Source organism: Dipodomys spectabilis, unplaced genomic scaffold (assembly GCF_019054845.1).
Source record: "Dipodomys spectabilis isolate Male_0828 unplaced genomic scaffold, ASM1905484v1 ptg000051l, whole genome shotgun sequence".
Classification (NCBI taxonomy): domain Eukaryota; kingdom Metazoa; phylum Chordata; class Mammalia; order Rodentia; family Heteromyidae; genus Dipodomys; species Dipodomys spectabilis.
In genome coordinates this window covers 22,035,160-22,049,387 of record NW_024870728.1, presented here as the reverse complement: position 1 = coordinate 22,049,387, position 14,228 = coordinate 22,035,160, and the positions used below count along the sequence as shown (strand labels likewise).

Sequence of the window (14,228 nt, the reverse complement as noted above, 5' to 3'; positions counted from 1 at the left end):
TTATAAAGATGAATAATCTCACAAATATTAATATTCTATCCAGGAGTTGGTGGCTTACATTTATAATTCTAACTACTTAGGATGCCAAGACCTAAGGATTAGTTTCAAGCCAACACAAGAAAGATATGACTCTCACCTCCAATTAACTAGCAAAATGCTGGTGATTTGGCCTAAGTGGTGGTTAGAGCACCATCTGAGAGTGAAAAAAAACTGAGAACACAATGTCTTGGGTTTAATCCCTGGTACTGGCATCAAAAAAAAGGAAGGAAAAGGGAAAAGATTAATTTGGAGTAGTCTGTATACCTACTAGCAATGTCGTAAAATGCTTATGCCCTTATCAACCTTGCCAGAATTACATTTGTAATGCTATGTGTGATGCTTTCCTTTTTAATGCTCTTTATGTACAATGGCTAATTTATTCCACAAAATGGTCTCATGACTGAAAATAGTATTGTTTTCAGAGATGAAATTTGAGGTATCCAAAGTTAAATAACTTTTGTCAAACTTTTGCTATTTACTATGATATATTAACAAATGGTAAATGTTTGATTTGCATTTTGTTATGTTTAGGAGGCATTTGTGTTCATTAAGTTTCTTCTATACTGATTATTACCCTCCTGAAGTACAGAAGATACAATTTGATGTGATTGCTTTGATTCTTTGTCTTCTAATAGGGTAGATAAAAAAAATTGAAAATAGATTCTAGAGTTTTTTTTTATGATTCCCCCCTCCCACCTCTTTCCTTTTTAGATCAGCACAAAATGAGGCTCCCGCAAATCCTGGGTCGCCTGATGTGGTGGTTGTGGATGAGTTTCGTCCTGAAGAAAGGGACGAGGAGACTGAGAGTGAAGAGCTGTACTCCGATGAGTCTGATCCTGCTGAAGACCTACAGTGTGGACCTAGTCAGTCACAGGAATGTGCAAACGGCTTTTCGGCTCGTCCATCAGTTATTCAAAAACTGGAGATGGGACAGCAGCAGTCCTTGGCGTTTGCTCATAAAATTGAGAGTGGTATGAGAAAAATTAATCCAGTAGAAATTGGTCAACCTACAAATAATGGAAAAAAGTTAATACGTCCCCCAGTGATTTGTAATGTGTCTGCTAGTTATTTACCTAAAAGTTCTTATGACAGACCACTTTCAGCTAAGACTACTAGGTTAGCGCTAGCAGTCTCTTCAGAGTCATTTGGCCAAAGTGATGACGCAAATAAATTTGACCAATACTTTGGAGAGCTAGATGGGGCCTCTAGCAGTCCTATGTCATCAAATACACAGGAGAACCCTAAAGAAACAAATAAGCAAACCGTGTGTATAGATATAGATAAATTGCTTTCTCAGAGAAACGTAAGAGCTAGGGGGGAAATTTCCACACCTGTTTATGAATTCCGTGAACTTACTGATAATGAGAGTTCACCAGAAGCTGAATTTGCAGCAAGCTCAGTAGTAGGGCTGGATAAACCTAACATGCCTTCTGATGAAGAAATCTCTGAAGATGCCATTCCAAAGCATTTTGAGGAATCTCTTTCAAGTATGAATTACACCCAGGAAGAAAGGAAGTTGGTTTTTAACAAGCCAGAAGCTTTGAAAGAGGAGTGCTCAGTGAGTTCTGAAGACAAAGTGGATCACGGCTCTCTTCAGTCAATCTCTGACCAATCCCAAGATGCTGAAAAAGGCTTGGAGCTTTCCAAGGAAGAAGAAAGTGGCCAAGAAGATGAGAACTCAGAATCTAGAGGTTCTCAGATGAGTTTTGATTGTGGTTCCTCTTGTCATTCACTGACTGCTCTATCTGAAGTGACTGCTAGAGAAGTAAACCTTTCAGAGAAAATACCTGCTAATTTACAGGACGAGAATAATAAATCCGTCATTTCTGAAACAGCTTCAGATGATGATCGTGCTGATTCTGTTCAGGTAGTTACCAGCCAGTCTCAAGTGACTGTTGAAGAAGTAAGTCCTCAGAATAAAAAGCGAGTTAGCTTAGTTGACGAATGCTATGATTCTAGTGGCTCCGAAATGAATTTTGATTGTGGTGGCAACTCACTTCAGACAATTAATGAGTACTCCCAAAAGTCTGTACCAGAAGTAAGGCTTCCGAACAAGGCACGCATTCAATTGGTTGATCTGAGCTATGGATCTACTAGCTCTGACGAAAGCAATGATCTCTCACTTGAAAAACCCCCAGTGGTTGCCACAGAAGTGAAACGTAGGAAGAAGGCTCGAATTAGTTTGGTTGATGAGAGCTATGGATCCAGTAATTCTGAAAGTTCTGATAGTGATACTTCTCAGGACCATCTCGAAATGACTGTCAAAGGAAGAAACCTGAAAGCCAAACCTGTCATCCTAAAAAATAAGAAACGCAAACCCACTAGTGCTAACGCACATCTTGAGACAGTGGATGATGAACCCCAGAGAGATGTTGAAGAGATAAATCTTCTGAAAAAGAAGAATGCTGGCCTTGTGGATATGAACTGTGAGTCTCATGGTCCTGGAATGGGTTTTCATGCTGATGCTCAATTAGTGGCTGATCAATCTCAAGTAGCAGTTAAAGAAGTAAACCCTCAGAAAGTAGATATTGGCCTAGAGATTAAGAGTATTCAATATAGAATTGCTAACCTAAGTATTGAGTCTCATGATAATAACTATCAGTCAGCTAATGATCAACCTGAAGGGGCTTTGGGTGAAGTAAATCTTAAAGAGTTAAATGTCGACATGGAAGTTAAGAGCAATGGGTGCTCCAGTTCTGAGTTGACATTTGATTCCGATTCCCCTCTTCTGTCAGTTACTGAGCGGTCTCAGCTGGATTTTGAAAGACTAAAAGAAGATGGCATTAACCTGGAAGATGGGAGCTGTGAGTCAAGTAGTTCTGACGTAACTTTTGATTCAGATATTCCTAATTGCTCAGTAATTGACCAACTTGATGAGGAGGAACCTGTTGATCTGGAAAATAAGAGTAATGAATCTTGTATTTCTGAAATAACTTTTGATTCTGGTATTCCTCTTCATTCAGGAAATGATCTACCTGAAGTAGCTGTTGGAGTAATCATTCAGAAAGAAGAATACGTACACTTAGCGAGGAAGAATGATACACCCATTGATTGTGAAATAAATTTGGATTCTCATGCCCCTCTTCATTCAGTGACTAATCCTCCCGAATTATATATTAAAAAACTAAATTCTCATAAAGAAGAGCAGGTCCATGTAGAAAATAAGAAAAATGAGCCTGCTGACTCTGCATTAAATTTGAATTATGATTTTTTTAACTTAATGCCTGGACATTCTGAAGATCCTATCAATGACATAAACTTCCAGAAGAATACAAACATATACTTAGGAACTAAGAGTAATGAATGTGTTTCTGAAACAAGATTGGGTTCTGATACCCTTTATCCAACAGTTATTTGCAAACCTCAAGTACTTGTTGAAAATCCTTGGCTTCAAAAAGAAAAACATGCTGAATTACAACATAATAGTGCTGATTTATATCATTCTGAAATAAATTTAGATTCTGATGTCCCTCATTATCCACGGACAGAATCTCAAGGTGCTGGAAAAAAAGCTAAGAGAAAGACGAAGCATATTCTAGAAAGTGATAAACTTGGTGCTTCTGAAATAACTTTGAATTCTAATGTCCTTCCTCAGTTAGTGACTGAAAAACCTCAACTAGCTGTTTTGAAGGAGGGCCATGTTGACCCAGAAGATGAAAGTACTGATATTAGAGGTTTTGAAATTAATTCAAATATTGATACTTGTCTCCATTCAGTTCTAGACCAAACTCAGCAGACCTTTTCAAAGGAAAAAGAAGAAGTTAAAAAGCATAGCAAAAACAACGAACAACGCAAAATGGCTACCCAGATAAAACTGTGGCAGGACGACACTGGCCTGGAAAATGAGACTGATGAACCTAAAGGTTCGAAAGAAATACATGATTCTGATGTTTCTTTTCAGTCTATATCTAGTCAACCTGACATAACTATTAAACAAATAAACCTTGAGAATAAAGATCAAGTGTACTTCGAAACTAAGAACAGACAATATAGTTTGGCTTCTGACATCCCAAGCCAGTCAATGATTGATCAACCTAAAGTAACTATTTTGGAGCCAAAGCACATTGAGCTACAAGGTGAGGACAGTCAGTCTTTTGGTTCGGAAGCAAGTTTTGAGTCAGATGACTCTCTTCAGTCAATGGCTGTCCAGCTTAGTGAAGGTAGTAGAGATTCAGATTTTTGGATGGATGAAGATGTTGACTTGGAAAGTAAGAGGGATGAAGCGAAGGGTTTCAAAATTATATATGATTCTCTTGTCCTTCGTTCAGTGGCTTCTCAAACTGATGTAGTTCAGGAGACCAGCTGTTGTAAAGAACGTGTTGACTTGGAAGATAAGGTTGTACAACCTAATGACTCCAAAATAAATTTTGATCCTAATGGAATTCTTCAGTCTGTAACTGATAAAATTGAAGAGACTATTAAAGAAGCAAATCTTCTGAGGGAGACACATATTCGTCTGGGTGATCAGAGCTTTGATCCAGGTAGTTCTGGAGCAATTAATCTTTCACACATCCCTTTTTGGTCAGTGATTCGACCACCACAAATTTTGCAGGAGGAACATTCCAGTTTGGAAGTTAGGAGCAGTGATCCTCGTGATCCTGAAATATGCTCTGATGCCAGTGATCCTTGTTGTTCAGTGACTTGCCAAGCTGAAGTCGTTCAGGAAAACAGCCATTGTAAAGAACATGTTGACTTGGAAGATAAGACTGTCCAACCTAGTGACTCCAAAATAAATTCTGATTCTGATGAACTTCTTCAGTCTGTGACTAATAAAATCCAAGAGCCTATTAAAGAAAACCTGAGGAAGGGTCCTGCTGCTCATCTGGATGATAAGGGCTATGAACCACACGGTTCTGGAGCAATTTATGCTTCAAAAATCCTTTATTGCTCAGTGATTCAACCACTACAGATTTTGCAAAAGGAGCATTCCAGTTTGGAAGTTAAGAGCAGTGATCCTTGTGGTCCTGATTCCAGTGATCCTTGTCATTCAATGGCTGGCCAAGCTGAAGTGCTTCAGGAGACCAGCAATTGGAAAGAACATGGTGACTTGGAAGATAAGACTGTCCGACCTAGTGACTCCGAAGCAAATCTTGACTCTGATGAACCTCTTCAGTCTGTAACTAATACAATTCAAGAGCCTATTCAAGAAAGAAATATAAAGGAGAGATCTATTTGTCTGGATGATAAGGGCTATGAACAACATGGTTCTAGAATAACTTTTATTTCAAACATCCCTTTTTGTTCAGTGATTCAGCCACCACAAATTTTGCAGGGGGACCATTCCAGTTTGGAAGTTGGGAGCAGTGATTCTTATGGTCCTGAAGTAAGTTCTGATTCCAGTGACCCTTGTCATTCAGTGGGAGGCCAAACCGAAATAGTTCAGGACAACAGTCATTGGAAAGAATGTGTTGACTTGGAAGATAAGATTATTGAACCAGGTGGTTCAAAAATAAATACTGACTCTGATAACCTTCAGTCTGTGACTAATGAACTGCAAGAGCCTCTTCAAGAAAGAAATCATCTGAAGGAGAGACATGTTTATCTGGATGATAATAGCTCTGAACCAGGTGGTTCTGGGATAATTCATTTTTCGAATACCTCTTCTTGCTTAGTGATTCAACCACCACAAATTTTGCAAGAGGAGAACTGCAGTTTGGAAGTTAAGAGTAGTGATCTTTGTGGTCCTGAAATAAGTTTTGAATCCAGTCATGCTTTTCATTCAGTGATTAGCCAAACTGAAGCAGTTCCTGAGGCCAACCATTGGAAAGAACATACTGACTTGAAAGATAATGTTATTGAACCAGGTGGCTCAAAAATAAATAGTGATTCTGAGAAGCCTCTTCAACCTGCGACTGATAAAATTCAAGAACCTATTACAGAAGTAGATCATCTGAAGGAGGGATATGCTTCCCTGGATGATAAAGACTGTGAGCCAGGTACTTCTGGAATAATTCATGTTTCACATATCCCTTTTTGCTCAGTTATTCAACCACCACAAATTTTGCAAGAAGAGCATTCCAGTTTGGAAATTGGAAGTGATGATCCTTGTGGTCCAGAAGAAAGTTCTGATTCCAGTGATCCTTATTACTCATTGGCTGAACAAACTGAACTAGCTCAGAAAACCAGCCAAGAAGATAAGACTGTCCAACCTAGTAACTCTGATTCTGATGAACTTCTTCAGTCTGTGACTAATGAGATTCAAGCACCTATTAAAGACTTAAATCTCCTGAGAAAGGGACATAGTCATCTGGATGATAATGGCTGTGAACCATGTGCTTCTGGAGCAATTTATGCTTCAGATACCCCCATTCATTCAGTAATTGAGCCATCACAAATATTGCCAGAGGGGCATTCCAGTTTGGAACTTGGGAGCAATGATCCTTGTGGTCCTGAAGTAAGTTCTGATTCCACTGATCCTTGTCATTCAGTGGCTGAACAAATTGCAGTATTTCAAGAGACCAGTCATTGGGAAGAACATGTTGACTTGGAAAATAAGACTGTCCAACCTAGTGACTCCGGAATGAGTGCTGATTCTGATGAACTTCTGTCTCTGACTAATGAAATTCAAGAGCCAATTGAGGAAGTAAATATCCTGAGTGATAATATGGGCTATGAACCAGAAGGTTCTGAAGTATTTCATGTTTCAAATAATCCTCTTCACTCAGCGATTCAACCATCACAGAGTTTGCAAGTGGCGCATTCCAGTTTGGAAGATAAGAGCAGTGATCCTTGTTGTCCTATAATAAGTTTTGATTCCAATGATCCTTGTCATTCAGAAGTTGGACAGCTTCACAATGCTGTCAAAGAAATAAATCTGAAGGAAGACCATATTTACCTGGAAGATAGGAGCTATAGACTAGTGGATGTTGAAGCAAGTTGTGATTCTGATATACCTGTTCAGATTGTGGTGGATCAGTCTGTGGAGGATATGTCTGTCAAAGAAATAAACTTGGAAAAGAAGGATCATAATGATCTAGAAAATGAGAACTCTTCTGAAATAAGATATGATTCTGATCTTCACCAGCAGACAGAACTTGACCCACCTCAAGTGGTTTGCCAAGAAACAGGCCTTCAGAAGAAAGAGCTTGGCATGGAAGAAAAGTCCAGTGAAGCTAGTGACTCTGAAATGATGTATGATTCTGATGTCTCTTTTCAAATCGTGGTTAATCAAGGTCAAACGTCAGATGGTGAAACAGATTCTCCACAAGTGGTGATTGTAGATGTGGCAGCTAATGACAGCGATTGTGATCGTGAAGTAATTTCAGATGCTAATACCCCTCTTGAGGTAGTGAATGAACCACCTCAGATGACTAGCAGTCAGACTAGCAGTACAGATTCTCCTGTTGTAGGAAGTCTGAAGTGTGACTTTTGTGGTTTTGAAATAAAATATGATCCTGCTACCTTTTTTCAATCAGCGACAAACCAGTCCAAAAAGAGTTTCAGAATAATTAACCGGAACAATGACTATATTATTCTTGGGGACTCCACATGTCAGTCTTGTGGTTGTGAACTAAATTTTAATGTTGCTTCCAAGTCTGTGACTTTCCAGCCACAAGGGCCTGATCCAAGTCGTGTTGACTCAGAAGACAAGAGCCGTGATTCTAATGATCCTAAAAGAGATTTTAATTTGGGAGATACTTCTCAGGCAGTAAATAATCAACTGCAGAAAACTGACACGGAAGACAATGTTTGGGGGGATGAAATAAATGCTGGCATGAAAGATAGTGATCCTGCCGCAGACGATGCTCTCTCTACTGTGGCAGTTACTCAACAGACTGTTAGTAACGACGACCCTTCAGTGTCAGAACGTTCTGGCCTAGAAAGTGTGAGTGGTTCTGAGAAGGATTTTCGAGGTGATCTCTCTCTTCAGCCTAATCCTGGCAAGCATCAAGAATCTGTCAAGAAAACACGCCGTCGTAAGAGAGCAGCTTTTGACTGGAGAGCAGATAATGATTCCCAGTCAAGCTGTGTTCCCAAGCTTCCTGCAAAGAACCGTAAAAAGGTAGCTTTTAACCAGAGAGAAAATACCCATGAGTCTCAGTCGAGATCTGCCTCTGTTGATTACCAATCAAGCTATGTTCCTCAGGTTGGTTCTGGAAAGAGCCGGAAGAAAATAACTTTTCACCTGAGAGAAAATAGCTGTGGTTCCCAGTCAAGCTGTGTTCCTCAGGTTGATTCTGGAAAGAGCCAGAAGACAGTAAGTCTTGACCTGAGAGAAAACACTCATTACTTCTATCCAGGCTCTACTCCTATTGATTGCCAACCAAGCTATGCTCCGAAGGTTGGTTCTGGAAAGAGCCGGAAGAAAGTAACTTTTGACCTGAGAGAAAAAACTCGTTATTTCTATCCAGGCTCTGCTCCTATTGATTGCCAGTCAAGCCGTGTTCCTCCTAGAAAAAAGCAGAAGAAAATAACTTTTAAACTGAGAGAAACTGATTCCCCATCTTGCTCTTCTTCTGGGGTTGATTCTGTAAGGGACGTAGGAAGGGATGTTGTAGAAGAAAATCCAAATGAACCAGTTCTTGAAGCCTTGCCTCACGTCCCACCTTCCTTTGTGGGGAAAACATGGTCTCAGATAATGAAAGAAGATGACATAAAAATCAATACACTTGTGAAGGAATTTAAGGAAGGTCGTTTCCGCTGCTATTTTGATGATAACTCTGAGACCAATGAAGTTTTTTTAAATGAAGAGGAAAGAAATACCTGGCCTGGGTTTAATCAAGACACTGTACCAGTTCAGGCTCAGTCGGATCATGAAAATATTGAAGGTAGAATTGCAGAGAATGATGGTGTTTCAGAGGCTTTAGATAAATCACACCATCATAGTTCTCTAGCAGAGAAGCCTCATAAACAAAGTGAGAATGTGGCTTCTCAGAGCCAAACGGAGAAAGTCAGCCATGGAATAGAAATCAATTACAAAAACTATCCATTGAAGAAAAGAAAAATAAACAGACCAGAGGAAGAATCACCAAAAAGGATGCATTTACAGAGTGACAACGTCGAAGAAAAAAAACCCAAAAGCAGAGCTTTTGTGTTTCCTACACTAGAATTTAAAGTTGTAGAGCCTAATTCCCTGATCTGTGTTTCTTCTGCAAATACTAAGCGGATGGAAGATGAATCCTTCAACTCAACTAAAACAAATCAGTACAGTTATGACACTGCGTATAAACAGAATGACCCATTACTTAAGAAAACTGCGCGGAAGACAACAGCACCAAACTCTGGCAGGCCTAAGAGGGCTAAGGCTGGACTTAAGAAGCGTGATGTAAGCACCAGTACAAGAAAGAGGGGTAAGACTCGAAACCTTGCTTCAACAACAGTACCAGCAAGATATGAATTAAGGTCACGCTATCGGACCACTAAATCTGCAACACTTCAAGGAAATCCAGAAGATGCAAGTGCTAGTGGTGTTCTAAATGACAGTAATTGCCAGCCAACTCCTTTAAGTCCTGATGTTCCCAAAATGGCTTCTAAACCAGTGAGAAATGACTTTTTTGACAGCAAAAGTAAAAAGAAGGTTCCAAAAGGGAAGATGATAACTGATGATAAGTCACACTTTGGCAAGAGTGCTTCTGAAGCAGTTATTCTCCGACAAAAATTCAAGCTAGCTTCGGCAAAACTGTCCATTCGAGTTCAGATGAAAGCCAACTATGTTATTCGAAAGTATCTTTTGAAATACTCCGTGTTTATCCGTCGTCGTTTTCAACGCAGAGGCAATGCTCTTGGAACCTATCTTAAAAAGAAACTGTCTGTTGCTAGTAGGGTAAAGGATGTGAAGAGAGCAACTGAAATGTTTTTGAGCTCCTCACTCCTACCCATTGCTGTTGGAAAGCGCTTACGAGCTATTTCAGGTCTTTCTCCAAAGAAATCCATGCGGCATCCTTCCACTGTTACATCAAGAAAGAAGTATAAGAAAAAATACCACCGAAGAAAGAAGTCTGCTCCGATTAGAGAATATGATTTGAGAAGTTCAGGATCTGTACCAAATGTGGTTAGAATGGTTACCCGGCTCACAAGCAAATTGAGAAGTAATGAGGTGAAATAGGACTTTTTCTGTTTGTCACAGCTAGTTGAGAATTGAACACTTCAAATTGAAACACATTTTGAACTTTAGTGCTCATAGTTTTCCTAAGTTGAGTGGGAAAACTGACCTTAAACTATTTTGCTATAGATATTATTTTTCAGAAATTTTATATTCATTTAAAATTAGTGTTTAGAGTCCTTTTTTTTAAGATTCAAAAAGCAACTTTTGTCCATTTTCTGTAGATCTTTATCTTAATTTGTTGTCTTATAATTTAGCACAATACGTAGAATTTTGTCCCTTAAATCATGTCCTTATTTTTTTTTTAGTGGTAATCTTTTATGCCAACAAGCTATACCATTGCGAGAATGATCATAGCAAACTTACTGATACCATCTCTTTAAGAATTGCGACAAATACACATATACTTAAGAGTCTACATGTTTCAATCGGAATTGTCAATATAGTATTTGAACTGGATAACTAGAAAAATGAACTTAAATAATCTTGACTTTTTAGCATAATTGACTTAGATGATCACAAACAAAATGTAATTTTTTCTTTTAAAATTATTTCAGAGAATGAGAAACCACAGTCTTTAGTTTTGTAAAAGTGCCTGGTGATTTTATAGACATACCAAATTCTTTCTACTTCATTGAAATTGGATCTGCAAGTCTGGAAATTTTTCTTATTTGGATATAGGCATACATAAACCCCTTCTTTAGCGTTAGTAGATCTTAAGAGGAAAACAATTTTGCTGATTTGATTAGGCTTTTTTTTTTTTTTAAACAAACATCTTTACCTTTTACCTAAAGGGTTAGTAGTTTACTATAAGAATCCAGGTAGTTTTATGGCCTTATCTCAATAATACCTTATACATTATAGCTTAAACTGAAATTATTGGCTTGGTAGTGTGTCATTTGGACAGGCCATTAAGTTATGGTCATTACTAAATGGCATAACATTTCACTCAATTGAACAAAGCCAACCTAAGTGGAGGCCCAGCTTACAAGTGAAAAACAGTACTTGTATGTTCATTTACCTTTATCTAATTGATCATCCTAGACTAGTTAGTTTAAAGTAAATGAATATGAAAATTTACCTTAAACTAATTGATTTCTATAGTTCAGATTAAAAAGTGGCAAGATATTCAGTGTAAGCCTACAGAACTTGAGCATATTCAAACTCTTTATTTAGGGACATCAGTTGAGCTGGTACAGGTGCATCCTGTTCAGCCAAGATCCCTGATCTTTTTGTCATTGATGTTAAGGGGAAACATGAATTTCCTCTATATTGCGTAAGTACTATATTTTATTGAAATTAGAGTCAGTGTTAAGGTGTGTCTTGTTTTCAGAGATAAAAATGTGTTATCTTAGAATTAATGAAATTTAAATGTGGTTTTGTTTCAGGGGCCATTATTTAACTTGTGGGTACGTTATGATGGTGATAATGTTGTAATTTCTTCTAAATTGAAGTGATTATATTGAAAAAAGTGGGCAGATGTGTAGTTCTTAGTTACAAAGGTGACATGTATAGCATTCCTTCAACCTTGCCTCATTTATATGCCAACCTATTTCAGTTTCTTTCCTTAAAAAATATCATTGTGGGCCACTAGTTTCAAGCAATCTTCCAATTTTAATTTAGGAAGAAAGCTCTGTCCTACTGATTAGGAATCAACCAAGCAGCTAGTATATACATTCTATTTATAGGTATTGATGTCAGGCATTCAGTTCATGGAAAAAGTAACATACAGCATAAATGTGAGGAATCATACCTCCCATGATTACATCATATATAGAGGATAGGACTTAAAATTCAAGTGATCAGATTTAAAGTGTTATTACCTTTTTACACATTAGAAGCTCTTCTAAGTACTATCTTAAGAGAGGACAGAGAAAAAAGTTCAATTTACATTTTACATTACCAAATTAACATTTTGGATTGTCTTATACATTCTTAGCCCATTTTTATTTTAGGCAAGCTTGAAAACTTGAAATTGTAAAAACATAATTTTAAGCTAAATTGGAATGACATTCAGACTTTGGTAGGATACAAAATGTGCCCCTTTGTCTAAATAAATGTTGGCTTAATTTGCAGATTAGATAAACAATTGGTGATTTTGTGTAGTCAAGAGTGCATTCTTTCAATAGTAAAAAGTCAAATTACAACCATAATGAATACTTTGTTGACCTTATCCTTTTGAGTATTTTGCATAGATTTTTACTGTAATTGTCCTGAGTTATATACAGTTGATGTGGACAATATTGTGTAAAATGTGTGTGTGTGTGTTTTGCATTGTGCATTTAAATTATTTATGTAACTAGGGCTCTGAGTAACACTTTTTTTTTTGCTTAAAGAAAAGCTATATTTAAATATTCAAATAATTATATATTTCCATGTAAAACTAATGTGAAGACTGATGTATTTTTTATAATGCAATTTAAAGTGTAAACTTGTTTTTGATGTTACCAAGATAAAATTTATTAAGTATTGGAATTTGTGTTTACTCTCTCCTCATGTGAAAACTTTTTCTGGAAATACTTAATCAGAGAATGACGAAAACAGAAGTACTTTTTATAAATGGTCTGAGAGAAAATACGTAAGAGAATATAAATGCTGATGCTGGTGAGAAAATAGTTTGACCAAAGATATACAGGTTATATTCAAAGAAGTAGTTATTTCAAAAAATTAAATTAACAAATTATTTGTCTGATAGAGTGGTGGATTAGCAACTTTTCACTCTGTATACCTGTATTGAAAGGATTGAGTTCAGGAGATAATGTCTTTATCATTATTTGACACCTACTGGGAAGAATAAATTCCCATCCCTCTACATCCTCCAATACCATAGCATATGTTACAAAAGACAGAATGATATGGGAAAATGTAGGCTGTCAGTGAGATAGGTGCTTTTGTCCCCAGTACTAATTACTTGCAGAATTTGTTGGTCTTGGATATTGTCAAGAATACCATCTTACTCTTTATAATAATAAAAAATAATGTAGTAAAAAATTAGACAATTGAAGTTCCTTTTCTGTAAAGAAATGGAAACAAGGTAAGGAGACTAGAGAAGAATCTCTTCATTTCCCTATGACTCCAGATGTTAGAGAAATAAGGTTAACTTAGTTTATTTTCTTTGGGGCTTACACTTCATGTGTGTATCTTGAATTTTTTTCCCCAAGTATTTTAAGCTGTCTGCGTTGATTAAGAAACAGGCCTAGGGTGAAATTGTTTGTTGCAAAAACTTTAACTATATGCATATGTATTCCTCTGTTTGTAAGTTAGTACATGCATATTACAGTAACATTCTAGTTTTATTTATTTTAAAAAAACTTTGTATTAGCTTGGGAAGAAATTTATTTCCCCGATTTTTAGGCTGAGTGAACCTAGCAAGAAATGTGTTGTAACACACATGTACTAAATTACAAAGCCCTAGTCCTTTCTGTAGAGAGTACATCACTCTTATCTGTATTATCTCATTTGATCTTTAAAAGAAGCCTTATAAAACAGACACTTATCACTGTCAGATGAGAAAATTGAGGCATAGAACAGTTAAGAGTTAAACCCCCTTCTTACCCCTCAGTAATAGGCCATCACTATTCTAATTCTGTCTTTTTCTCTTTTTGGAATCCGGTTGTGGGGCCTGAGCTCTGGGCCTGGGCGCTGTCCTTCAGCTCTTCAGCTCAAGGCTAGCGCTCTACCACTTGAGCCACAGCGCCACTTTGGCTTTTTTCTTTTTGTTTATGCGGTGCTGAGGAATCGAACCCCGGGCCTCATGCATGCAAGGCAAGCGCTCTACCACTGAGCCACCTTCCCAGCCCTAATTCTGTCTTTATAGTTTAGGTCCCTGGACATTTATATTTATGGTTTCATCTTTATAGAACCATAAAGTATGAAGTCTTCTGTGTTTGCCTTGCTTTATTTACCATGATGTTTTTTTGAGGGTCACCTGTATTGTAGCATATATGAGTATTTTGTTCCTTTTTTGTTACTGGATAGCATTTAGAGTTATATTTTTAAATTTTTTACTTTTTCTCATGTTAGAGTTTTTTGTTTTTGTTTTTGTATTTTTGGTTGGTTGTGGAGCTTGAACTCTGGGCCTGAGCACTGTCCCTCAGCTCTTCAGCTCAAAGAGCCACAGCACCACTTCAGTTTTTCTGGTGATTTA

General features: G+C 37.5%; 1 protein-coding gene and 1 long non-coding RNA gene across 2 annotated transcripts in view; one reads left to right on the top strand and one right to left on the bottom strand.

The window, feature by feature from the left end:
- Zdbf2 (zinc finger DBF-type containing 2) overlaps window positions 1-10,084 on the top strand; it is a 39,422-nt gene extending 29,338 nt beyond the window's left edge. The window contains exons 3-6 of the mRNA XM_042679345.1: window positions 751-3,713; window positions 3,801-5,477; window positions 5,844-6,119; window positions 6,774-10,084. Of these exons, the coding sequence (XP_042535279.1) occupies window positions 751-3,713; window positions 3,801-5,477; window positions 5,844-6,119; window positions 6,774-10,084 (8,227 nt within the window). The remainder of the gene's footprint in view (window positions 1-750; window positions 3,714-3,800; window positions 5,478-5,843; window positions 6,120-6,773) is intronic.
- A 3,053-nt stretch (window positions 10,085-13,137) lies between these two features.
- On the bottom strand, window positions 13,138-14,017 carry LOC122107571. The gene is made up of 2 exons (XR_006147367.1): window positions 13,871-14,017; window positions 13,138-13,661 (listed from the first exon to the last, which is right to left on the bottom strand). It is a non-coding gene; the product is annotated as an uncharacterized LOC122107571 (long non-coding RNA).
- Window positions 14,018-14,228: the final 211 nt, after the last annotated feature.